At 58.2% G+C, this 24651-nt stretch overlaps 3 protein-coding genes across 8 annotated transcripts; 1 reads left to right on the top strand and 2 right to left on the bottom strand.

The window, feature by feature from the left end:
* The first annotated feature begins 818 nt into the window (after positions 1-818).
* SLC4A2 (solute carrier family 4 member 2) lies at positions 819-17143 on the top strand. 2 transcript variants are annotated; one of them, XM_058297996.2, is made up of 23 exons: positions 819-1051; positions 3288-3401; positions 5056-5221; positions 5381-5622; positions 5700-5818; positions 7413-7645; positions 7747-7889; positions 9142-9322; positions 11043-11178; positions 11266-11431; positions 11561-11675; positions 11843-12027; positions 12643-12868; positions 13011-13226; positions 13307-13455; positions 13631-13825; positions 14539-14796; positions 14931-15020; positions 15225-15391; positions 15833-16086; positions 16196-16365; positions 16610-16783; positions 16899-17143. In XM_058297996.2, exons 2-23 carry the CDS (start codon positions 3351-3353, stop codon positions 16977-16979), a joined length of 3717 nt encoding a protein of 1238 aa, XP_058153979.1. In that variant the 5' UTR covers positions 819-1051; positions 3288-3350; the 3' UTR covers positions 16980-17143. The 2 variants fall into 2 exon arrangements, with proteins under 2 accessions (XP_058153979.1, XP_058153978.2); XM_058297995.2 differs by lacking the exons at positions 819-1051; positions 3288-3401 and adding an exon at positions 3981-4041.
* A 95-nt stretch (positions 17144-17238) lies between these two features.
* FASTK (Fas activated serine/threonine kinase) lies at positions 17239-21747 on the bottom strand. 5 transcript variants are annotated; one of them, XM_004458278.5, is made up of 10 exons: positions 21556-21747; positions 20359-20781; positions 19758-19937; positions 19505-19644; positions 18494-18707; positions 18227-18386; positions 17964-18055; positions 17746-17881; positions 17554-17668; positions 17239-17455 (listed from the first exon to the last, which is right to left on the bottom strand). In XM_004458278.5, the coding sequence occupies exons 1-10, from the start codon at positions 21635-21637 to the stop codon at positions 17348-17350; spliced, it is 1650 nt and encodes a 549-aa protein (XP_004458335.1). In that variant the 5' UTR covers positions 21638-21747; the 3' UTR covers positions 17239-17347. The 5 variants fall into 5 exon arrangements, with proteins under 5 accessions (XP_004458335.1, XP_058153986.1, XP_058153985.1 ...); XM_058298003.2 differs by having other exon boundaries at positions 19505-19641; positions 21535-21747; XM_058298002.2 differs by having other exon boundaries at positions 21535-21747.
* Positions 21748-22030: 283 nt separating this feature from the next.
* TMUB1 (transmembrane and ubiquitin like domain containing 1) lies at positions 22031-24610 on the bottom strand. The gene is made up of 3 exons (XM_012525057.4): positions 24450-24610; positions 23148-23566; positions 22031-22850 (listed from the first exon to the last, which is right to left on the bottom strand). Exons 1-3 carry the CDS (start codon positions 24561-24563, stop codon positions 22499-22501), a joined length of 885 nt encoding a protein of 294 aa, XP_012380511.1. The 5' UTR covers positions 24564-24610; the 3' UTR covers positions 22031-22498.
* Between the last annotated feature and the right edge of the window lie 41 nt (positions 24611-24651).

The following is a 24651-nucleotide window of genomic DNA, read 5'->3' on the forward strand; positions in this document are numbered from 1 at the left end:
TGCTCTCTAATCGTCTCTGATTGCATTCTTGAGGGCCGTGAACTGGATGAAAGTGCCCCAAACAGCACTCCTCAGTGCTGTAATCAGAGGAGATGCTAAACATTCATTAATTAACTCGTTTATATCTGAACCGTTTTCTTCATACACATTACTGTGCTTCATCCGGTGGTAGACTAAAGAACGGAAGAGTGTATTCCTTATCAGAAAGAATTTCTAATTTAGTTGGAAAAACAAGAACATTCAAAGATCTTTAAGTGACAGGTAATGACTATGAATAGGGTTCGATTATTTGTCTAGGTAGGTCAGACAAGGAGGTAACTGCAGGGAATCTCTCCTAGGCAGAGATTTACTACCTCTCCGGAAGTAGGAAGTCCCCGAACAAGTTGCTCTCTCCTACATCAGCTCAGGGTAAAGGGCACTCAACCTCCATCACTCCTATCATCAAAGAAGAGGCTTTCTTGGAATTTTTTTTTGGGGGGGGGGGGATATGGGGAGGGAGTAAGAGAACCTTCACTCCGATAAGTTTACATTTCAAATTCTTCCGTCCCGAATTTCCCGCCCATCCTAGTGCCTCTTTTTCCTGCCTGTGATCCCCAGCGCGAGGCGGGCTCCCTTCGGTCCAGACCCTGTGGTAATCGGGTCAGGAGCCGGCGTCCCCGGCGGCGCCTGCCAGTCCCAGGCGGGTAAGGCCCCTGCGGGCGGCCTCGCGGGGCCCGGACCCTCGGGACAGTAGGGTCGTCGTCGACGCCGCCTCCCCGGCGCGACTCCCAGAGCCGGCAGTGCCTGCAAGTGCGCCTCCGCCCCCTGGGTTCGGCCCCGGGTCCCCGCCTCTCCACTTTCTCCGGCGGGACCGCGCACGGTGCGCCGGGGGGGGCGCGCACGCAGGGGGCTGGCCTGCCCACGGCGCGGGGGAAAGTTGAGTTGGGAGAAGTTGGGAGCAGCGGGGGCGCGCCCCAGGGTGGGCACAGGGGAGTTGTCGGGAGCGCGCGAGGGCGCCGTAGAAGGGGGAGAGACCCTGAGGCCCTCGGGGAACGAAGTCCAGAGCAAGCGGGTAAGCGGCGAGGTGGTGACGGGGGAGGGCCGGGACCGCGGAGGGAGGAAGGGAGGGGGAAGGAAAGGGGGGAACCCGGGACTCGGAGCGGGAGGGAGTGGAAGTGGAGGAAAGGGCGGAGACTGGGGCGCGGGGAACCGAGGTCTCGAGGGGAAGGATGGGCCGGCGAGCAGAGTGCTGGTCGGAAGCGGGGATTCCGGGGTCTGCTGGTCAGAGTTCCCCAAAACGAGGGTGTTGCGCTCCTTGCCACCACCAGGAGGGGGTAGTCTCAGGGAGGCGTCGTCGGCCCTCACAACTCCGGGCGCTGGCTCCAGGCGACACCCCTCCCCTGCGACCCCTTACTCGATCCCTCAGGCCCGTCCCGGCCGCCCTGCCCCGGGGTTGCCCGGGGCCTCAGGCCGCTACCTCCGGCTAGGGAGGCGGGGCCGGGAAGTGGGGGTGGCGGGTCAGGTCAGTACAAGGGGTCAGACGGTAAAGGAGCAGCTGGGTAGGGATGGGAAAGACGAGCCCGGAGAGTTGGACCTCATTCCTGGGGGGGGGGAGGGGGCGGCTTGCCTGGGCGAGCACAGCGTGCTGAGGGTGGGGGGCGGCGCTGCCTGAAGTTCAGGAGCCACTTTATCGCCCCTGCCCGCTCTCCCCCGCCAGCCCCACCTGGAAGAACGGTGGAATTTGCGAATTCACTTGGGGTTGGTGGTGATTAGTGCTCAAGTGGGGGTCCAGGGTGCTAATCCCTTGGGCAGGGGGAAAGACGCTAATCCTCCGGGCCGGTCAGGGCTGGTCCCCGGAATGTGCCCCCATCCCGGATTATGGGCACCGATGCTTTGGACAGAAGCTGCTTTGTGTTCTTGGACGGAGGGGAGTGGGGGGAGGGGCTTGGGTAAAGGGGAGAGGGAATGATGGAGGAGCACTTTGAGGGCACAGCCTCGAGATGGGGGTGGAGCACCTGCAGGTACTTAGATCAGACTCTTTCCACACCCTTCTGGGGGTCCACCCAGCTCTCCCCCAGGGCCCGGGTGAGAGCACCTCTCCCACACGGGATGCGTCCGGGCTGACCGCCTACTGAGGGGGAGGTGAGGACGACAGTCAGCTGAGTTGAAGCATTTGCAAGGAATGTGTCGCCCTGGGCTCCCCACCCTGGACCTATCCCTCTGAGACCGATTTTGACTTACTCCCTAATCAGCCCTAAATTGGGCCACCTGACCTCCACCAACTCTTTTGGTAGCTCCACTATTTCCACCTTCTGAGAACCTTTGGTGCTCCATGCGCTTCCCCCACTACCAGTGGGTACCGGGATTTGCACTTTTGCACCATCTAGTTCTCTAACTGCAACTCCTCTTCTGCTCTCCTCACCCCCACCCCACAAGATGTCCTCCCCAGACACCCCTACAGTCACGGTCAGGAGGGCGTCAGCCCTGCCACTCAGATTTTCCTGGCTTCAAGCTGGGGCAGGGGAGGGATCCGGACTGCCCTCTTCATCCCAAAGGTTTTCTGTGCCCACCCCCATCCCAGCATCACGTGCCCCTCCCCCATTATAAAACTGTGTCCAGTCAGTGCCCACTGCCTGTCCCTCCTTCCTCCCACCGAGTGGAGGGAGTCTCCCTGGCTGGCCTGGGTCCAGGGAGGGTGCACAGGGCGGTCCCATGCCCCACCCCTGCCCTGCGCCCTGTCCTAGCCCTCTTGCTTGCCATTTTGGGCTCTCCAGAGCGCTTGCTTCCCTCTCCTTTCCCCCTCCGAGTGTGGGTGTCTCACTCTGCCCACCACACCCCCCGGACTCTGAGTCCAACCTCCTGGTGCCACCACCTCAGTCATGGTTCCTGTTTCTGCCTCGGCCCTCCGCTCACTTTCCTTCCCACTCTTGCCCCCTCCCTCGCTGGCCTCTCCTGCTCTTTCTCTGCAGTGCTGGGCCTTGACTCCTTTCTGGCTCCAGTTTTTCTTGCAGCCTCTCCCACCTCCTGTGCTCGCCTCCTCGCTGCCTGGGCTCTTGGCCCTTTGCGAGCCTCCCCCTCTCCCTCCCCCTCTCTCTTTGTTCTTCTCATTTCCTACTCTAAATATTAACTCTCATCTTTGCGCTTGCCAATTTTAAGGGCCACTCTGAGGCCCTTCGTAGTCTAGGAGGATCCTGAGGCAGCGAAAAGACCCTCGTGTGGCCGGCCGGGCTTGCACCGTTCTTTCCCCAGTGTCTGGCACTCCACCCACCGGGGCTCTCGGATGGTGATCGCTTTTCTCCCTTGTCCAGGTTATGCCGCCGCCCTGTTGCCCTGAAAGCCGCAGCGACAGCGAAAAGGGCTAAGGTTTAGCCATGAGCAGCGGCCCCCGGCGCCCCACCTCGGGCACCGATTCTTTCCGCACTGTGAGTATTGTCTGGGGTAGCGCTGGGCCCCAGACCTTACCAGCTCCCTTTCCACAGGTCCAATCAAATGGACCAGCTCCCTCCTGCCTTAAGTCCTAGAGACAGCATCCAGGTGAAGTAGGGGCTCGGGAGGGGAGACTGTCATGGACCCAGGAGGGGGCACTACCGGCGCTGCCTGACCTGGCGTAGAGGGGGCTGGTGGGTAGGGGTGGGCTTGGGCTGCTTCTCTCCCCATGGGGAGGAGGTCGAGGCTGTTCCTGCAGGCCTGGGAGAAGACCTGGGCAGTCTCTTAGCCTCGGTGAGAGAGGAACTCTGAGTACCACGACTCCCTAACGCAGCCTCCCGCTCTGACCTTAGAAGCAGCCTTCCCGCTCTGCCTGAGCTCCCTCCTGGCTCTGCTGGCCCTGGCTTGGCCCCATGTGCCACTCAGGCCCGGCCCTCCCGCCCCCACGTGGTCACACTCCACGTGCCCCCCCTCCCGATTTTCCTGGGGAGTCTAATGATTAACCCCGAAACCAGCCACATTATTGGTCACTTTAGCCCAGCATGGCACGTGACTGGGAAGGAGCATGGGCTGGTCCCCTCCCCCTCCTTCCCGGGTTCACCCTTGCCGACCATGGACTTCCTCCTGCGGCCTCAGGTGCGAGGGGCTCGCCACCCCCTTCAGCCTCCCCCAGGGCCAGCTGCCTACACCCACTCCCACCTCCTCCTTCCCGTAGCGCTGCCTTAGGTGAGAGTGGGGCTGAGTGCTTGAGGGGAACCGCGTAAGACTGCGGAGATGGGCTGGGCAGGGGCTCTCCCCAGAGCGGGGAGGGCCAAGCCCTGCCCCCACCCCCAGCTGCTGCTGTCCCCACCTCGGTGTCTCCCCAAGACCGGCCCTCCTTCCTGGCCCTCCTCCCCTGCTCTTCCTGGCTCCAGAGGCTGGCACAGCCACGGAGGGGGCTCCGTACCCCCCGCCCTTGGAGATCCCGATGCCCTTCAGGTCCAGAAGCTCTTGAGCAAATATTTGGCGGTGCCTGGAGCCCAGACCGGCAGGGGGTGGGTGGGGGGCTGGACCAAGGCCTGCCCCGGGCTAGGCAGCAGGCTGCTTAGCTAGACAGAGCTCTCAGCAAGCGCCACCGCAGTCCCTGCCCAGCCGCTGGCTGCTTCGCTCCTGCAGGATGACTCAGGTGGGGGTGTGGGGGGTGGGGTGAGGGGTGGGGCTAGGGAGCGGGGCTGAGGGGCCCCGGGGAATCTGGGGGATTGGTGCGCCTGCCCTCTGCGGTGAATGGGGCTCCACAGGGAAGGTGAGGTAGCTCCACTCCCATCCCGGGAAGGGCAGGGTTTCAGTTTTGACATACCAAGTCCAGGTTGGATAGCTGGCCAGCCTCCAAAAGTGACTTTTTTGGGCTCAGCAGCCGTCCTCCCAGCCAAAGGGAGTTTCTTCATTATCGGCGGCTTGAACCGCCCGGTTTGCTCACCCTCTGTTCCGCTGCAGAGGGGTGGGACGCGCATGATTCCGGCTGAAGCTTCCACAGCAGATCCTTTACACCTGCACAGCCAGACTCCAGAGCGCCCCGGAGCCTGAGGGCACTGGGTGCCCGGCACTGGGCAGGGTGGGGTTTTGGGGTATGACTCCTGTTGAGTCCCGTGTGTTCTACCCCTTCTTCCTCAGCCAGAGCCAGAGAGCTTGGGCCCTGGGACGCCTGGGTTCTCCGAGCAGGAGGAAGGTGAACTTCATCGCACCCTGGGTGTAGAGCGGTTTGAGGAAATCCTGCAGGAGGCCGGGTCTCGTGGAGGGGAGGAGCCAGGCCGCAGCTATGGGGAGGAAGACTTTGAGTGTGAGTGGGGAGACAGGCTGGGGGGGTGCCAGTGGGGAGGCTTGACTGTCCGGCATGGAAGGGGCGAGGGTCCTAGTGGGAGGGGCCAGGCTTAGGGCCAGGGTGGCAGGAGGAGGGAGGTCATGCCCACCCCCAGGCAAGTCCCCCTCCTCCCTGCAGACCACCGGCAGTCCTCCCACCACATCCATCACCCTCTGTCTACTCACTTGCCTCCGGATACTCGCCGCCGCAAGACACCCCAGGGCCCGGGACGGAAACCTCGCAGGCGTCCTGGAGCCTCCCCCACCGGGGAAACCCCCACCATTGAGGAGGGGGAGGAAGAGGAGGATGAGGCCAGTGAGGCTGAGGGGGCCCGGGCCCTTTCCCAGCCATCCCCTGCCTCCACACCCTCTTCGGTGCAGGTAAGCGGGCGCAGGGGCTCCTAGGAGAGGGCTGTGGGGTCTGTGGCCCGGCCTGCTACGTTTGGTCCCTATTTCAGTTCTTCCTCCAAGAGGATGATGGTGCTGACCGGAAGGCAGAAAGGACCAGTCCATCACCCCCTCCACCTCCGACCCACCAGGAGGCGGCTCCCCGGGCTACCAAAGGAGCCCAGACTGGGTAAGTGTACCCCCAGTCAGTCAACATGTGTCCCCAGGGATCTCCCATGCTAGAGTCAGTGTGATGATGTAAGAGAAAAGCCTGAGCCTTGGATTCGAGAGACTGGGGTTCAAATCCCAGTTCTGCCTCTCACTAGTTATTTTGGCAAGTAACTTAACCTCTCTGAGCCCCAGTTTTATCATGTGTAAACCAAGAATAATAGAACCTTTCTCAGAGTGGTTGTAAAGATTAAAGGAAATGGTGTGAATTAAGGTTCTCAGTTTTGTTTAGCTTAGTACGAAACAGATGTGCAGCCTAAGCTGCTACCCCCTCTCCTGTCCCCTTCACCCGGATTCAGGTACAGCAGCATCAAGCATTGGATCAGGACTTGGACTGATCCAGCAGGGCCCCAGGGTTTGAGAGGAATAGGAGACCCACTTCTTGTTCTTGGGAGTTGCCGGTTCACTCTAGTTGGAAACCAACTGTAGCCACATGAAATGGCACTAGAATATATTATTGTGTCGACCGACCTGGTTTAAGCAGAGGGTGTCAGGACCAATGGGTATTTGGAGTTAGGGGTGTTGGAGAAGGCTTCTGGAGGAAATCACTTTGAAGTAGGTCTCAAAGTCAGTACTCTCCCGCGTCTGTTGTTTTCCGGGTGCTAGGCCGTGTGAAGGACTGCGGGGAAGTGAAGGACATGTGTCACCGGTCGCCTGCCTCCAGGGGGTGCGCAGGCTCACTGGGCAGATAGGGTGTACACAGGGACCTGGCTCCACAGCAGCAGGCTACGACTGTGGGCAAAGCCCGTGGTGCTGGTGTGGACCAGGAGGAGGTGGGGGAGACTTAGAGGAAGCATGGCGTTTGAGAAGCGGGTCAGATTTGTGAGCTGGAGTGGTAGGGCGAGAGTTCGGGCACAAACAAGGGCACAGAGGGTGAGTAGGCAGAGAAAGCCTGACAGTGCAGAGGCCTGGTCAGAGGAGGAGGGCGTGGACTTGAAGATGTGGGAGGCTTTAGATGCTGGGGAGAAAGGTTCAGAAGTGATAACGGCAAGATCTGGGATGCCCTTGGGAAGGCAGAGAGAAAGAGAAGGCATTCTAGTTGGGAGAAAGGAACAGCCAGGGCAGGGAGTTGATAACATCCTGTGGGGCAAGCTGCCCACAGTTGCAAAGGCACACTTCCACACACTTGACTCCACGTGATTAGAAAGGTGGGGTGTGGTGACCTCCTGAGTCCTACTGGTTAGGGTGTGCTTGGGAAGGGAAGAAGCAGGGATGGGGCAAGGGAACTAATATCACCCATCCCCTGGGGAGCCAGGCTCTGCACTCGGTCTTTTCCCAAAATTTCACTTCTCCCACCCCATGAGGCTGGCCTTTGCTCCATTTTGCTGATGAGGAATTTCTGTTCAGAGATACCTTGAATGACTGTTTAGGATTGCACAGTCCGTAAAGGGTAGAGCCAGGATTTCAGAACCCTTGTTCTTCCTGCACCCACACGGCCCGAGAGTGGGGAACCAGGGTCTGATATGGCCCCACCCTGGGTGTCTCCTGCCTGGGTCCCTGGTCGTTGGGGAGGAGACCAGCTTTTCACCTGGCTCACGGCTATGCTGTCTGTCCAGAGCGCTGGTGGAAGAGGTGGTGGCTGTGGCCAGCGGCACTGCAGGGGGCGACGACGGGGGTGCCTCGGGGCGCCCCTTGACCAAAGCCCAGCCCGGACACCGAAGCTACAACCTGCAGGAGAGGAGGCGCATCGGGAGCATGACGGGGGCCGAGCAGGCGCTGCTGCCCCGCGTCCCCACGGATGAGAGCGAAGCGCAGACCCTGGCCACGGCTGACCTGGACCTCATGAAGAGTGAGTTCTGCGCCTGGGCCAAGCCCGGTACTGGTGGGAAAAAGGAGCGAGGGGACAGTGGGGAGACCGCCCCCCAACCCTGCCCCTCTACTCCACCGCAGGTCATCGGTTTGAGGATGTGCCTGGTGTGAGGCGACATTTGGTGCGGAAGAATGCCAAAGGGTCTGTGCCCAGCGGCCGGGAAGGGCGCGAGCCCGGCCTCACCCCTCGGGCCCGGCCCCGGGCCTCCCACAAGCCCCACGAGGTACCGGCTTCTCCCCAAGGTTACCCTTCTACCTCTCAGACCAGCAGTCCTCTCGAGCACCAGGGTTGCCACCTCTGGTTACGAAGGTTGTACGCTGCACAAGCGCTGCACATCTAAGAGTACACCGTTCACATCTTCGGCATTGCTGAGTTATATCGTGACCGTTTTCTGGCAGATGGCAGTGAGGTATTTGAGGAAGAGGCATCTTTTTCTGATTCGAACAGATATCGTCAGGGCTAAAGGTGGATCTGTGTAGCACTGCATTGTATTTCTCAAAATCCAGCCACCTCTGTATTCTCATTCGATCCTCCCAGCAGCCTGTGAAGATGGCAACGTAGGTGGCAGATGCCATGAACCAGGGTGCAGTGACTTGGCCAAGCTTACTTATTTACTTAGTGACACTACCCATCTTAGACTCCAGGGCTCAGGGCCTAGACTCACACCTTTCCTTGTATTATTATTTTTTTACCTTTTTATTGCAGTATAATGGATATACAGTACAGTGCACTCCTGGTAATTGTGTAGTTCAATGAATTTTTGCCCATGTGAGCACTGGACTAACTACTACCTAGATCGAGACATAGAAATTCTTGACACTTGTGCCTCTTCCCAGTCAGTCAGTATCTATCAGAGGTGACCACTCTTCTGTACTTCTGTCATTCTCAATTAGTTGTTTGTTGTTTGTTTGTTTTTATAGGAGGCACCAGGGATCGAACCCAGGGGACCTTGTACATGGGAATACATGGGAAGCAGGTGCTCAACCACTGAGCTATATCTGCTCCCCAATAAGAGTTGGTTTTTTTTGTTTGTTTGTTTTGTTTTTCAGGAGGTACTGGGGATCGACCCCAGGACTTCATATGTGGGAAGCATGCACTCAACCATTTGAGCTACATCCATTTCCCCCTCAGTTTTGCCAGATCTTGAATGCATATAAATGGAATAATCCCAAATTCCATTGTTTTAAAATATATACATAGTAGCTATTTATCATGAGTCATGCACCATGCTAAGCATTTTATATGCTTTTTCTTTTAATTCTCATAAAAGCTCTTTGAGGTGGGTCTTATTCCCATTTCACAATAAAGCTCAGTTTGGCTAATGACTTACACCTGGCCCCACCTGGTCTGTGCACTCTGCAGTGTGCTACCCAGTGCTACTTGCCCCCATCCTGTTGCTGCTTGTCTCCCAGACACTGACTCTGGGCACCCCATCTGGCTCTCCATCCTGCAACGCCCTCCCATTTCACCCCCAGGTATTTGTGGAACTGAATGAATTGCTGCTGGACAAAAACCAAGAGCCTCAGTGGCGGGAGACGGCTCGCTGGATCAAGTTTGAGGAGGATGTGGAGGAGGAGACGGAGCGCTGGGGAAAGCCCCACGTGGCCTCCCTGTCCTTCCGCAGCCTCCTGGAGCTCCGCCGGACCCTGGCCCACGGTAACCGCTGCCACACACTGCTCACCTTGGCCCTTGCCCGCACTCGCCCAGGTCACTCCCTTCTCTGAGGACCAAATGGTCAAACATCCTGCAAGTTTGTCTTGAGCCACATAGTTTGCTGTGTCCCTGGAGCCCAGGAAGGAACGTCCTCATCTCATTGCTGTCACAGCGTGCCCTTGCCCAGGATCTGTTGGGCAAATTCGAAGCAGGATTGATACCATCTCTTATCTAGCATGTTTCAGCAAGCAGCTTCTCTAAGTGATATTTTCACACAACTGAAGCCAGTGTGTTTTGGGTGCTAAAATTTTCCTAAGAAATTTTGATGGAAAGCTTTTTTTATTAGAGAAGTAGGTTTACAGGAAAATCATGCATACAGTCCAGAGTTCCCATCTACTACCCTATTACTAACACCTTGCATTAGTGTGGTACATTTGTTCCTATTCATGAAGGAACATTTATATAATTGTTCTAGTAACTAGTCCGTGGTTTACCTTGAGGATCAGTTTGTATTGTCCACTCCTATGTTTCTTTTTTAAGTTTTATTCTAGTTGCATATATCAAGCCTGAAATTTCTCCTTTTAACCACATTTAAATATATAATTCCGTTTTTAATTATGTTCACAGTGTCATGCTATCATCACCACTATTCATTACCAAAACTCTTCTAACACCCTAAATAGAAACTGTGTACCATGTAAGCCTTAACTCCCCATTCCCTGCCTCCACCCCAGTTCCTGGTAACTTATATTCTAGTTTCTTACTCTGCACGTGCATATTCTAATTATTTTATATTGGTGAGACCCAGAGGGCTGTTTACATTTCACTAAATGGCCACAGACTGCAGGGCTTTTGAGTCTTGTGTCTCATGTTTCTGGCATCTGCTTGTTCCTTCTATCCCACTGGAGAAACTAAGAGTAAATAGGCTCTAAGAGTGAGGCTCGAGGGCATTCTGTGGGTTATGCAGAGTGTAGAGGTATGCCACTAGGCTTGTGGTCTCTGTTTTGGCTCTCGGGGGCCTTTGATTTCTTTGTTCTTTAGTTCCATTTTCTCAAAAGTTGGCCTGCCAGGGAAATGATCTGCTAACTTTTTAAGTGACTTTCATTTTTGTATGAAATGGCAGCTCGAAAACAGTGGTCCAGGTGAAAAGAGGTCTAGAAACTGTCCTTTAAGCAGCTGATGGGTGTGGGAAAGTGAAGGGGAAGTTGAGAATCTTAGGGTAGAGGGGAGATATCCTCAGATGGCACCAGGCTTCCATGTAGAGCAGGCCACAGACCAGCTGTGCCTTGTTCAGAGGCAGAGCTGGGACCCTAGACTGGACACGGGGAGGCAGCATGGGGCTCCCTAAGAGGAAGAGCTTTCTAACAGTGAGGAACGGTTCAGCCAGAGCAGACTGCTGGGAGTGGCCCGGTAGAGGCTGGCTCCTCACTGCAGGGCGGCCTGGGAGAGCTGGCCTAGACCTCTCTGAGGTTGAGGTTCGGTTATGTCTGTTGAGCCTTACAGCATTCCTATGGGGTAGATGAAGGTAAGGAGAGACCAAGGTCAGAGAGGCCATGTGACTTGGGATTAGGGTGCTGATAGTCTGGTTTGTAGGCACGAGCTCTGTCTCCTGGACTGGACGCACCAGGCTGCCCCCTGACACCCAGCTCTCCCTCAAATTCCCTTCCCTGCCATTGTTTCTTGGCCCGGGGACAATGGCCCTTCCATGCCATCCTTATTCCAGGGGCTGTGCTGTTGGACCTGGACCAGCAGACCCTGCCTGGAGTGGCCCACCAGGTAGTAGAACAGATGGTCATCTCTGATCAGATCAAGGCTGAGGACAGAGCCAACGTGCTGCGGGCCCTGCTGCTGAAACATAGGTGAGGCCCCACCCTGACAGCCCACTGTACCTGTCTCAGCCCCAGCTGTTCATCCTCCTTACCCTCGCTGCCCTCTGCCCCCCCCAGCCACCCAAGCGATGAGAAAGACTTCTCCTTCCCCCGCAACATCTCGGCCGGCTCCCTGGGCTCCCTGCTGGGTCATCACCATGGCCAGGGGGCGGAGAGTGACCCCCACGTCACGGAGCCACTCATTGGAGGTGTTCCTGAGACCCGGCTGGAGGTGGAACGTGAGGTGAGGGGGAACGGTGGCCCTGCCTCAGGTCTGGTCCTGGCCTCCGCAGGCCGTGGGGCAGGCCTGGGAGGGACTCCCAGGATGAGGGGGCCCGGCTGGGCTGAGCTCTGGCCTCCACCATTCCCCCAGCGCGAGCTGCCACCTCCAGCCCCACCAGCCGGCATCACCCGCTCCAAGTCCAAGCATGAGCTGAAGCTGCTGGAGAAGATCCCCGAGAATGCTGAGGCGACAGTGGTACTTGTGGGTACGTGGGGCAAGTATTCAGGCAGGGGGTGTCTCGGCGGCTGGGCCTCAGGGCAAGGGCCAGGTGGAGGCCCCCTCAGCCCTGCGTTGACCCCAGCCCTGGGGTGGGGGCCTGGGAGGCAGTCCTGCTGCCTCCACTCTTGGCCCACTCTGGCGCCGTGTCCCCAGGCTGCGTGGAGTTCCTTTCTCGCCCCACCATGGCCTTTGTGCGGCTTCGGGAGGCTGTGGAGCTGGATGCAGTGCTGGAGGTGCCCGTGCCTGTGCGCTTCCTCTTCCTGCTGCTGGGCCCGAGCAGCGCCAACATGGACTACCACGAGATCGGCCGCTCCATCTCCACCCTCATGTCTGACAAGGTCAGCTCAGCCCTTCTTGCCTGGGCGCTGCCTCCCTGCAGCCCACCCTGCGGGCAGTCCCTGGCACCGCTTGATTTCCCCCGCACCCCCGTCCTGCCCAGCCTCTGTGCTGTGGTGCTCCCAGCACCCTCCTCTTCATGCCTTTTTCCAAGTGCTGGTCCTCTTCTTTTTTTTTTTTTTAATTTTGGCCCCCCTTCCCCCTCCCCCCGAGTTGTCTGCTCTCTGTGTCCATTTGCTGTGTGTTCTTCTGTGTCCGCTTGTATTCTTGTCAGTGGCATGGGAATCTGTGTTTCTTTTTGTTGCGTCATCTTGTGTGTCAGCTCTCCGTGTGGGCGGCGCCAGTCCTGGGCAGGCTGCACTTTCTTTCATGCTGGGTGACTCTCCTTGCTGGGCGCACTCCTTGCGCGTGGGGCTCCCCTATGCGGGGAACACCCCTGCGTGGCATGGTACTCCTTGCGCACATCAGCGGTACTCCTTGCGCACATCAGCGCTGCGCGTGGGCCAGCTCCACATGGGTCAAGGAGGCCTGGGGTTTGAACCTTGGACCTCCCACGTGCTAGGCGGACGCCCTATCCATTGGGCCAAATCCGCTTCCCCCTGGTCCTCTTCTGACAGCAATTCCATGAGGCAGCCTACCTGGCCGATGAGCGGGAGGACTTGCTGACTGCCATCAACGCCTTCCTGGACTGCAGTGTGGTGCTGCCACCCTCAGAAGTACAGGGGGAGGAGCTGCTGCGTTCCGTTGCTCACTTCCAGCGCCAGATGCTCAAGAAGCGGGAGGAGCAGGGCCGGCTGTTGCCCACAGGGCCCGGGCTGGAGCCCAAGTCTGCCCAAGATAAGGGTACGGGCCTGGGATGGGACTTAGCTGCCTTGGGGGTGGGGGTGGGGCAGGGATCTCCACGCATGTGAAGGAGACTGGCCACAGCTCTCGCGGGGCAGGAAGGGGACCCCAACAGAGGCCCTGATGGAGGCCTGGGTTGCAGCGCTCCTGCAGATGGTAGAGGTGGCAGGTGCAGCCGAAGACGATCCCCTTCGGCGGACAGGCCGGCCCTTTGGGGGGCTAATCCGCGACGTCCGACGCCGCTATCCCCACTACCTGAGTGACTTCCGAGACGCACTCGACCCCCAGTGCTTGGCTGCTGTCATCTTCATCTACTTTGCCGCTCTGTCTCCCGCCATCACCTTTGGGGGGCTGCTTGGTAAGGAGAGGCTTCGATGGGTAGAGAGTGGGCTCCACAGCTGAGGCTGACAGACCCTGAGCTGGTTTCTCCCACCCCAGGAGAGAAGACGCAGAACCTGATTGGGGTGTCAGAGCTGATCATGTCCACGGCACTTCAGGGCGTGCTCTTCTGTCTGCTGGGTGCTCAGCCGCTGCTGGTGATCGGCTTCTCAGGGCCACTGCTGGTTTTTGAGGAGGCCTTCTTCTCGGTGAGGGCTGGGCAGGGGGTTGGAAAGCTACCGAAGGCTCCCGCGAGGCTAGCTCTTCCTGCCCAACTGCAGCTGCCCCTCTTTTTCCTAGACACCTCCAACCCAGTCGTCCCTTGCCAGCCCCAGCCCCGAGCACTGTAGCTCTGAACCTGACTGGACCTCTTCTCCCTCGCAGTTCTGTAGCAGCAACAACCTGGAGTACCTGGTGGGCCGTGTGTGGATCGGCTTCTGGCTGGTGCTCCTGGTGCTGCTCATGGTGGCCCTGGAGGGGAGCTTCCTGGTGCGCTTTGTCTCCCGTTTCACCCAGGAGATCTTTGCCTTCCTCATCTCCCTCATCTTCATCTATGAAACCTTCTACAAACTGGTTAAGGTGGGCTGGCCCCTGCTGGGAACAGGGGCAGGCAGTGGGGTGGATTCGGGCTCTGAGAGAGCCTCTCCTCGGTTTCTTCTGGATTTGTAGTCAGGCAGGTCCAGAGCTGCCCCTGGGTTTGTGGTCTGTGGATCTCTCAAAGTTAGGGCTTGTTTTTCCTCCTGCCCCCACCCCAGCCGCCTGTCTATAACATACATGCCAGGTCTCCGGCCCAATCTTTTAAAAACGAACATGTTTTTAATAGCAAAGGTAATAAATGCTTTTGTTAAGATGCCCAGCAATACAGAAGTGTAGAAAGGGTGAGGAAAAACATGGTCACAGTTTGGTGTATCAGATCCATGTCAGCTTAACAGAGTTGGGAAACGGGCTGCCCCTAAGCCTCTGGGCTTGGATTTCCTCTTCCCTTCTTCAGGCCATCTGAGCCTCCCTTTAGGGCCCGGCTGGTGCCGCCCCCCCAGCTGCCTTCCTGAATTAAGCCAACGTACGCTGACCCCCAGCCAACCCCTAAGGTCTTCCCTCAGACCCTCTCTTAATCCCAAATTGTCCTGTGCTCACATGTGGTTCTGTGGGTCACTTTTTTAATCCAGTGAGATGAGATCCTAGAAGGCAGGCCTACCTTCTCCCCTGGCCCTCCCAGCCCACTCCTAGCACACAGATGAGCACACGATAGCACCCTCGACTGATGGAGTCTCTTGTGGCTCTCTTCTCCCCAGATCTTCCAGGAGCACCCACTCCATGGCTGTTCGTTCTCCAACAGCTCAGAGGCAGATGGTGCCGAGAATAAGACATGGGATGGCACAGCAGGACCAGTGTTGGGGCTGGGGAATGGGAGCTTGGCTGAGCAGTCTGGGCAGGGGAGACCCCGGGACCAGCCCAACACAGCCCTGCTGTCACTGGTGCTCATGGCCGGCACCTTCTTCATTGCCTTCTTCCTGCGCAAGTTCAAGAACAGTCGGTTCTTTCCTGGCCGGGTGCGCGGGCATGAAGGCTAGAGGGAGGCGGGAGCCGAGGGTGGGAGGGGAGGGTGAGCTAAAGAAAGTACGGGCTAGAGGGGGTGGGGGGGCGGCGGGCAGGAGGCCTTTGAACATGGTGCTTGCCCACTCAGATCCGGCGGGTGATTGGGGACTTTGGGGTACCCATCGCCATCCTCATCATGGTGCTTGTGGATTACAGTATCGAGGACACCTACACCCAGGTAAGGTGTGCTGTGCGTAGCAACGAGCAGGTACTGCCTGGCCCTGCTCCCACTGCCCTGGGTGTTCCCTCTAGCCCTCAGGCCTGTGAAGCTGCGTGGAGCCCAGGCATTTTCCACGGCATGCCCTCAGCCTTCATCTTACCCAGGAAATCTCGGGGCTCTTCTCACCAGGGCACTCTCCCCACCCTGTCCTCTGCCCTGCAGAAACTGAGTGTGCCCCGTGGATTCTCAGTGACAGACCCAGGAAAAAGGGGCTGGGTCATCAACCCCCTGGGAGAGAAGAGCCCCTTCCCTGTGTGGATGATGGTGGCCAGCTTGTTGCCAGCCATCCTGGTCTTCATCCTCATCTTTATGGAGACACAGATCACCACGTGAGTGGAGGGGCCAGAGCCCGGGGCCAGGCTGGGGATACAGCGTGGGAGCTGAAACTGCACCGATAGAGGGGAGCCCGTGGACTCGAGGACCTGGAATGCCAGGTTGGCTGCTGGTTTATTTTGTAGGCAGCCTAAAATCTCACTGACACTTGTAGAGCACACAACAGTGCTAGTGCTGTGATGGGGACAGAGGGTGGTGCTCGGTGGGATCTGTCTAGGAGGTTGGCTAGGAAGGGGAGCAGAGATGGGCTGAGCAGGGAGAGTTCGATTCCAATCTTGACTTCTAGTTCTTGAATGAGACTGGCCCAGGAGCAGTGGGAATAGACAGGAACTGCTCGGTTCCAGAAAGGGACAAGAGGTGATTGGCTGGGGCACTCTGGAAGGACAAGGTCGTCCCCCGGGCCTGGTCCTCAGTGAACGAGACCTCTCCCCGTTCAGGCTGATCATCTCCAAGAAGGAGCGCATGCTGCAGAAGGGTTCTGGCTTCCACCTGGACCTACTGCTGATTGTGGCCATGGGCGGCATCTGTGCCCTCTTTGGCCTGCCCTGGTTGGCTGCTGCCACCGTCCGTTCCGTCACTCATGCCAACGCGCTCACTGTCATGAGCAAGGCTGTGGCGCCTGGGGACAAGCCCAAGATTCAGGAAGTCAAGGAGCAGCGAGTGACTGGGCTGCTAGTTGCCCTGCTTGTGGGTATGTTTTTTCTCTTGCCTCCCGACCCTGACCCTTCCTAGTGGGGTTCCTTGGGCCCTCGGGGAGGTAGGGGAACCCTAGAAACAACTCCTCCTCCTTTCTCCTCCAGGCCTCTCCATAGTTATTGGGGATCTGCTTCGGCAGATACCACTGGCCGTGCTCTTTGGAATTTTCCTGTATATGGGGGTTACCTCCCTTAATGGGATCCAGTTCTATGAACGGCTGCACCTGCTGCTCATGCCACCCAAACACCACCCAGATGTCACCTATGTCAAGAAGGTGAGGTTCCCCTTGGAAGGGGCCCCCATGCCTCCTCTGACCCCATCCCCACCCCCATCTACCCACTTGGGACAGCCATCGTCACTGTCTGTACTGTAAGTACCTAGGAAGTCACTTCTATCCCCACCCTGTCCTCGTCCTCTAGGCCTCTGGGTCTATCAGAGACCTGGAGGGGCCACCAGGGTCTGCGGCCAGAGACCCTGGGAAAAGCCTGGCTCACCTCCATCCCACCCTCTCCTCCCAGGTTCGGACCCTCCGTATGCACCTGTTCACAGCCCTGCAGCTGCTCTGCCTGGCCCTGCTCTGGGCTGTCATGTCCACAGCTGCCTCCCTGGCCTTCCCCTTCATCCTCATCCTCACAGTGCCGCTCCGCATGGTGGTGCTCACCCGCATCTTCACCGAGCGAGAGATGAAATGTGTAAGGGCTTCTTCCCTTCTATCCCCTCCGTCCCTCTTATCCCCCCTCCCTCCCATGATTCTAGGAAATGGTCCCTTCTGGGACCTGCTTCCTGACCAGTCCTCTTCTCCTGCAGCTGGATGCTGACGAGGCGGAGCCAGTATTTGACGAGCGGGAGGGTGTGGACGAGTACAATGAGATGCCCATGCCTGTGTAGCTGCTGGCCAGAGGGACCAGCTGGAGGGACCAATGGACAGAGGGAACGGACTGGGGGGATGGGCCTCCCGTCCCCCTCCCACCTCGTTTTTATTTAAGTGAATAATTTAAAGTTCCCTGCCACCCTACCCCACCCCAGTAGTAAAGTGCTTCGGCCCCCACCCATCCTTGGCCTTTTGTCTCTGTATGGGGAGGGGGGGCATGAATGGAAAAAAAGGGGGGAACCCAGCCCCCTCCCATCCCAGAAACCAGACGAATGATGGAGAAAGGAAAGGGACTTTAATGAGAAACCAAAATAAACAGAGGGAGCCAAAGTGCAAATTGCTCACCCCCCATAGGGGGGTCGTCCTGAACCCAATGTGCATCCCCTCACCCCCCTTCAGGCCCCCAGCGGAGGCCCAAGGCCTGGAGCTTCTGCCTCAGGTAACTCTTCAGCTGGGGCAGGCCTCTCTGTGACTCCAGTTCCTCAAAAGGCAGCTGTGGGAGAGAGGGCAGCGGTTACCGGGGTCAGGGGAGTGAGTACACATGCGCATCTCCCAGGTAGTGGGGCAGGGCAGGCCAGGCCTGTGTCTCACCGGCAGGAGCTGGTAGCCCATTAGGCCCAGGTGCCGTTCCCGCAGAGCCCGCGAGCCCAGCAGCACCCTGCCGTCCCGGCAGAAGTGCCAGCGTTCCTGCAGCACCAGCACCACCCTGGAAAGGGAGCAGGCCACAGCTCAGGGCCAGCTGTCCACAGAGGCGGGGAGGGCCACCTGCTCTGCTGGCCTTACCTCTGGGCAGGGTCTCGGGTTGTGGGGTGAGAGGCAGCCTGGCCCTGAGGGCAGGGCCTTGGTGGGTATGGTAGGAAAGGGTCTTGGGTCCTCACGGGAAGCACAGCACCAGAGCTGCTTACACACAGCAAGAAGTCTGGAGAGGGTGAAAGAAAAGGGCCACGTACTCTTAGCCAGAGGTCACTGGTGCCTGGGCCTGCTGCCTTCCCGAAGCTCACCTGTGCAGTAGCCTGGAGGCACGGTCAAGTCCTGGCGGTACTTCTCCTCTCCTAGCAGTTGTCGCAGCCCCTCGGCGACTATATCCTTGTGACTGAGGAGGAAAAGAATGCTGACAGTAGCAAGGAACCAGGACTCTCTCCCTAGTTCTGTGACCTTGGGCAAATCTCTTCACTGCCTCAAAGCCCAGTCTTTCATTGTTTGACAGCTGCGTGGATCAGCCCCTTTGGTTTCCTACTCTGCGTTCCAGGCTGCTACCACCCACCTGTACTTGCAGCGGGCACGGTCGGTGATTAGCGGCTGGGGGAAGATGGGCACTTGCTGCCTTCGGGGAAGGCGGGGACCCCGGTAACCTGGGAGCTCCAGCTCCACAGCCGTGTCGAGCAGGGAGAGGTAGCGACGCACAATCAGAGCATGAGGGGTGCCTGTGGGAAAGCAGGGACCAACTGGGCTCAATGGGCTGCAGGCCCTCACCCCCATCCTCCCCTGCCCACCAGCCCCAGAGACCCAGCCTGCCATCCTGCCTCCATACCACTGATGTGGTTGATGAAACCCGGTGAAAAGACAAAGTGCAGGGCTCTGAAGGGCAGGCACCGCAGCTGGCACAGTGACATCAAGATGTTGACAGTGGCCAGGGGTGCCACCCCTGCTTCCCGAGCCAGGATCCTCTCAAGACAGGGCATAAACTGCTGCTCCAGAGGCAAGTAGTTCAGTCGCCCAAAGGGCAGGACCAACTTCTGTACCACCTGTTGAAGAAGAACAGCTCAGTACACAGCCATGAAATATTTCTCCAGTATCTTTTACAAACTGGCACGTAGGGAGGCTGGTCCTTAGCCTTATAATATAGCTGTAAAGCCGCCATCCATCCCTCTCCAGGGGTTCTTAGCAAGCAGTCCATGAGCTTGAATTGAAATTCAAAAAAACATTCTTGTGGGGATGTGTTGCTGTGGGTGTGATATATCTATTAAATATATACAGTGTAGTGTGGACTTAGTAAGGTATGTGTGGTTTTCACCTGATTGGCAAAGGGGTCCATGGAACAAAAAAGGTTAGGAACTCCAGCTCTATCCCCAACATACACATCAGAAGTTCAACAGTATAAGCAGTGTCTTGAACGCCATGACAGCACCAAGTAAGCAGCAGGAGACGAGACTGGGGAGCGACCCTGAAGACTTAGGAGGAGTGGCCCAATGAAGCCAAGATGTTAAGAGTGCTTTGAGGGGACCAGCTCTCGCTCAGTGACTGAGTGCCTGCTTCACATGCACAAGGTCCCAGATTCAATCTCCAGTACCTTCTTTTAAAAAAAAAAAAGGCTTTGAAAAACTGCAAAGCATGAAGCATATGTGATGGTTACTGGGAGGTGGGCAAGCCAAGGAGGTTGTGAACCAAGTTGCGGGGAGGTGGGGGCGGGTGTGTGGAGTGCAGCAGCCTGAGATAGGCTTGTAAAGCTGGACAGGGCTGGGGGTGAGGGTGGCTAGGTAGGCCTGCCAAGGTAGCTGAGGGTAACCATGAGAAAGGAGATGGAGGTGGCAGGCAATCCCACCTTGCTGTTGAGCTGTGCTTCCTGAACCACAAGGAAGTGAGCAATAGCTTCCAGAAGCTGGGGCTCCCGCAACCGGTGCCGGGCCAGGTGCTGAGCCAGGAGCACCATTACATGGGGAGTCAGTTCCTCTGGCCTTGCTTCTGCAAAGAAGAACCTATCATACTGGACCCTCAGGCCAGATGTCTGGTCTACGTCCTTTTTTCCTCCTCAGACTTTGCCCCCACCCCCACTTCCCTTTAACCCCCGCTGGCACCTGCCAGGCTGCGAATCAGATGCTGCCGTGGATGCCGCAACAAACGGGGGCAGCTCAGAGCAGCTTCCAACCTTTGCCCACCACGAAGGACGGGTTGCAGGGGGAGAGGTGGCTTCGGAGGGAGGCGGACCTTTCGCTCCTGCTCCAGGGTGCGCACCAAGGGCCCATCAGATGGAAAGCCTGAGAAGGAGAGGGTCAAAGGAGGCGATCCTGGTAACAGGGATCTGCTCTGCTCTGTTCTAATCATGGGCTTTAGCAAATTCCTAACTGTTCTCATCTCCATTTCTGGATCTGGAAAGTTTGATATAGTTTAAAACGCTGAAGAAATGTAAACTACCAAGTGAGCATAAGGTGTTAGAACAATCTGTGGGGACGGTCTTACACAACATTATGTCAAAAGGGATATGGGGTGGCACCTGCTAAGCTGGAAAGAATACTGTCTGTTGTGGATATAGAAGGTCGAAGCAGCAACAAGTGGGCCAGGGTATTTGACATTCCTGGGCAGACAATTCTGTGTTGTGCCAGTAATCATGGGTCCTCTACTCTCTCTTTCTCCATTTACGCGCCCCCTCCAAGACACCCTCCTCTAGCCCCTCCTCACCAAGTAAGACTGCAAGGTGCAGACACACATGGATGGTGTGAATGTCAAACGAGGGGCAGTTTCGGATGATGAGCTGACTCAAGTCCTGCAGGGTGGCCTGCTCAATGGGAGGGGGCCGTGGCCGAGACCCCAAGAGCTGGCCCAGACGACGAAGCGCGACAGGGTAGTGGTGGGCGCGCACCTTGGTGGGGTTCTGGCCCAGCCAGCGCAGCAGCTCCCCAGGGTTCCTTGCCTGTTCCAGAAGCCGCTGCAGCCCCTGCACAGGGCCTGCATGGGGGCCTCCTCCGGGGAGCCGGTCCCCCCACTTGCTGGGCCCCAAAGAGTAGGGCTGTACTGGCGGGAGCAGCAGCAGGCCAGACAGCCGAGCAGAGGAGGCGTGGGCAGAAAGCAGGACTCGAAGCATGGAGTTGGGCGATGGAGACCCTGAGGGGCGTCCCAGAAAAGCGGGTGAGGTTTTCCGCAGAAGGGGAGAAAGACTTGCTATGTACTTCTTACCTCACTCCCCAACCAGAGGGGCCTAGAGGCAGACCCAGATTCCTTGTCCACTCTGCTTTGACTGCACTCAGTCCTCTTCCCCACCCAGCCCCTTTCTTACTCCTTCCACTCCTTTGAGACAAGAAGCATAATCCTTTGGTGTTCACAGTGCAGTGCTATTTACAAAGCAACTGTACATGCACTATCTCCTCTGACCCTCCTTACAAGGTAAGCGGGCTACATTACCACCTCAATTTCACAGATGAAGAAACCAAGGTCCAGAGACGCAAAAAGAGATAATAATTCAGGTTAGTGGTCGCGCTAGCCTGGAGCCCAAGTCACCCTGTCGATACGCCCTCCCGACCACCGGGATCCCCCTCCCGTAGGAGGCGGCGGCGGCACAGAGGGTAGAACGCGCGGGCTTTGCAGCTGGGTGGTCTTGGGTTCCATGCTAGGCGCTCCCACTTACGAGCGGTGTGACCTTGGAGAAGAGGCTTAGTCTCTCTGCCTAAGTCTCCTCACCTGCGCAATGAGAGAGCAGCGCCCGCCTCGCGGAGTGCCTGTGGAGCCCGAGTGCGCAGCTTTGCAATGGCGCGGGGCCGACGATGTCAGGGGCCCCCTACACCCACCCAGGCCTAGGGACACCAGGAGACCGTAGCCACGGTCGCAAAAAATAACTCCCGCCCCTCCCCCGCTGCCCACCCCGGCAGGCGCCATCCCTACATGGCTCCCCAGGCCCCGCGTAGGTCGCTCCCTCAGTCAGTCCCGGGTACCGGGAGCCGGGATCCCCCCGCGGCCTCCTCATCGGCAGGCTACCGAGTCCGCCATCTTCCCAGCAACCCCCGGTTCACCGCCCCGAACGCCAATCCCAGCTTAAGTCTTCAGCCAGCGAAGACGTGGCTCCCGTCAGGCCCTGCGAGCCTAGAGCTTGACGAGCTCCTCCCCCGCTTCCGGGAGGCTGCGCGCGCACCGCTGGGGGGGCGTAGGCGGAGCCAGAGCAGAAGGGGCGGAGACAAAAGCAAAGCGCTGAAGCTGAGCCCAAAAGAGGAGGATAAGGCGTCAGCTGCAGCCTGGAAAAGGTTGGACCGCGCCCAAGGCCCAATCAGTGCCCTGGGCTCCCTTTTCTCCCATTGAGTAAGGACTCCCTGCCCCCATACCCAACCCTAAGTACCCCACACATTCAGACACAAGCCAAGAGTGAAAACTTCACAGTTATTTTAATCTGCACATGTTCCAGAGAAAGCCCCTCCCTCCCTCAAGCTACCCTTCAATAGCCTCTCCTCACTTAGTCCTTGGGTCCCCAAATCAGCCCAAGAAGCTATCAGGGAAAGGTAGCTAGGCCCTCAGTTAGAACACTAAGACCGGCCCAGATGGGTTGCCTGGCTCTGCGCAGGGCCAAGGCAGCAACAGCAGCTGCCTGACCCTGAGGGGCCGACTGTCAGTGGGGGCTGAGGGCCAGCAGCCCCAGCAGATGGCCCAGAGCCACAGAGGTCACAGGGAGGGGCTTCTGCCGGCCCCTGGAGTCCTCGGCGGCGCAGGGCCGGGCTCCAGGGCAGAGGGAAGAGACAGGCCGGAGAAGCCGGCCTGGGCAGACAGCAGCTCCCACGATGTCGTGGAGAACAAGGTCCGGAGGGGCCAGCAACACTGCCAAGAGCCCGTGGAGGCACTACGGGCGGTACATGGCAAAGGCCAGGAGACTGAGGAGCAGGGTGAAGCCGGCCAGGCCCAGAGTGGCGGTCAGGGGAAAGAAGGGCCGGTACTGGATCTGGCAGTACCAGAGCAGCAGCAGCATCAGAAGCAGCAGGGGCAGCAGCAGGCTGCCTATTTCCAGCCCGGAGGGGCCTGGCTCTGACCCCGGAGGGCAGGGGGGGTGTGGGGGACCGACCCGTGTGGACACGTGGCAGTGGAGAACGCAGTTGGGAGGGAGGTGAAGGCTGCCCAGAGTCTGGGTATCGTCTCCTAGAAGTTGCCCTTGGTAGATGAGTCGCACCTGCTGTTCCCGGCCGGGAAACTGGGTCCTGAGGAGAGAGGGACCTGGGTAAGAGAGCAGGCCTCAGGCAATCCTAGTCCCTTGCCCCAGAACAAAACTCCCACTCACCCCACACCTCTGCCCTCCGCCCCACCACCCAGGGTTTGGACTCAAAGGAGGCAGTCTGCTATAAGGGAATAAGGACTATATCTGTGTGTGATTTGGAGACTTCGTTTTTTCTCATTTATCAAATAAGAGGTAAGTCTCAGTCTCTGATGGCCCTTCCAGGTCTGTGATTGCTCCCACCCCGTACTTCCTGTCCTCATCCCACTCAAGCCCAGCTTACCTTTTCAAGGAGCCAATGGTGTCGTGGGGCCAGGCCCTGGCCACCTGCTCTGAATCGTTGAGGAATTTCAGCCGGAGCACTAGGGGCTCCTGTGGTGAGTCCGGTGGTGGCGGTGTTGCTGGGAGGCCAGTGCCAGGCTCTGGCTGGGCAGCCTGACCTCTGTGTCTCAAGCTGGGGGCCTCGGTTCCTGGGGCCTCCCCTCTGATGTTGTCGGTGGCTGTCATGGTTTCACTGGGCTGTGCTGGAGTCAGGGTCCCTGACGGCTGGGGCAGTGGGTCAGGCCCCTCGGCGGTGTGTGTTGAGACCCAAGCGAGGGCCAGCACCAGAAGGCAGGCAAGCACCGCAAAAAGGACAGTCACCTCATCACCCACCCCTTCGATCAGGGCCATGGCACCTGCCTTGCCCACTGCGCTACCGAGCTGAAGGAGCACAAAGAATCCATGAGGGGCCTTCTCTCTGGCCAAGGGCCCTCTGAAAGCAAATGCATCCTCTCCCCAGCCCACCACAACTCTCCCACAGCCCTAATTCCTTGGTATCCTTTATCCAAACAAGCCCCATCCCAGGGCACAGGTTGCTCAGCCGACCCAAACTTGTGTCCATGTGTTCCTTCCCATCACCAAATCCTCAAATTCTAACTTTGAGTAACCTGAGTTCTAGATTGTTAACCAGCTCCCTAATCCACTCAAATCCCATCCCTTGACATTCCAAGCAACCTATCCCCTAAATCCAACCCCCACCAAACTTCCCCCCAGTTTATCTACTCCTCTGTCTACTTCATCGCAAAGTTATTCTACTCCTTTTCCATCCACCCCCGCTCCCAAAGTTTTATCTACTCCGTTGCTAAAGTTTCTCCGAGGAGGATTAAAAAAAAAAAAGGCATCTATGTGTCCTCCAGCCCCCCACCTCCCCGTTGCCATTTACCCAAACCCCACCCGTCCAGCACGAGATGCTTCCTAAGGCTTCACCCACACCAAACGTCAAACTCCTCCTCCCTTGGGCAAACGGGAGCCTCCGTGAGGTGCCAAGAGCCATCCAACCCAGCCCCCTCCTTGTCCACTGAAACCTCACCCCGAGGCGGCTCGACTCATAAGCGCCTCTCCTAAACCACCCCGCTCCCAGACCCCAGATCCCGCCCCGGGAACCGGATACTTGGCCCTCCCTACCCCCAACTCCTCCATTACCCCTCCCATTTTCCCGCCTCCGAGAGCCACGGGAAGCCACGGGCGTTCCCGGGGTGGGGCGGAGCGGGGACAAGCTGTGGCCCGGGGCGGTGGGGTAGGCGGTCACGTCGCGAGTACTCACCGCCCGACTCCGCCAGCTCCATATCGGACCCTCAGCCACTTCCGGGCGGTAGGCTCTGAGGTCGCAGATACCTGAAAGCACCCCCTCCTTCTCCGCCGTCGCGGCCCAAAGCATTGTGGGAATTGTAGTCTGGCAGCCGTGCGCAGTCCCCGCCCTCTGCCCTGCGGATCCACGTGCAGAATCCGCCGGCTGTTCCCGGTCT

This window comes from Dasypus novemcinctus, chromosome 5 (assembly GCF_030445035.2).
Source record: "Dasypus novemcinctus isolate mDasNov1 chromosome 5, mDasNov1.1.hap2, whole genome shotgun sequence".
In the NCBI taxonomy this organism is placed as follows: Eukaryota; Metazoa; Chordata; class Mammalia; order Cingulata; family Dasypodidae; genus Dasypus; species Dasypus novemcinctus.

Coding starts and splice junctions, on each gene's coding strand:
- SLC4A2 (XM_058297996.2), top strand. CDS start 3,351: ATGAGCAGCGGCCCCCGGCGCCCCACCTCGGGCACCGATTCTTTCCGC. Junction 13,826..14,538: donor CCTTCTACAAACTGGTTAAG/GTGGGCTGGCCC, acceptor TCTTCTCCCCAG/ATCTTCCAGGAGCACCCACT. Junction 15,021..15,224: donor TCGAGGACACCTACACCCAG/GTAAGGTGTGCT, acceptor TCTGCCCTGCAG/AAACTGAGTGTGCCCCGTGG.
- FASTK (XM_058298002.2), bottom strand. CDS start 21,637: ATGAGGAGGCCGCGGGGGGATCCCGGCTCCCGGTACCCGGGACTGACT. Junction 18,708..19,504: donor AAGCACAGCTCAACAGCAAG/GTGGGATTGCCT, acceptor CTTCTTCAACAG/GTGGTACAGAAGTTGGTCCT. Junction 18,387..18,493: donor TTTCATCAACCACATCAGTG/GTATGGAGGCAG, acceptor GCTTTCCCACAG/GCACCCCTCATGCTCTGATT.
- TMUB1 (XM_012525057.4), bottom strand. CDS start 24,563: ATGCTTTGGGCCGCGACGGCGGAGAAGGAGGGGGTGCTTTCAGGTATC. Junction 23,567..24,449: donor GGAGCTGGCGGAGTCGGGCG/GTGAGTACTCGC, acceptor GTGCTCCTTCAG/CTCGGTAGCGCAGTGGGCAA. Junction 22,851..23,147: donor ACCATTGGCTCCTTGAAAAG/GTAAGCTGGGCT, acceptor CTCTCTCCTCAG/GACCCAGTTTCCCGGCCGGG.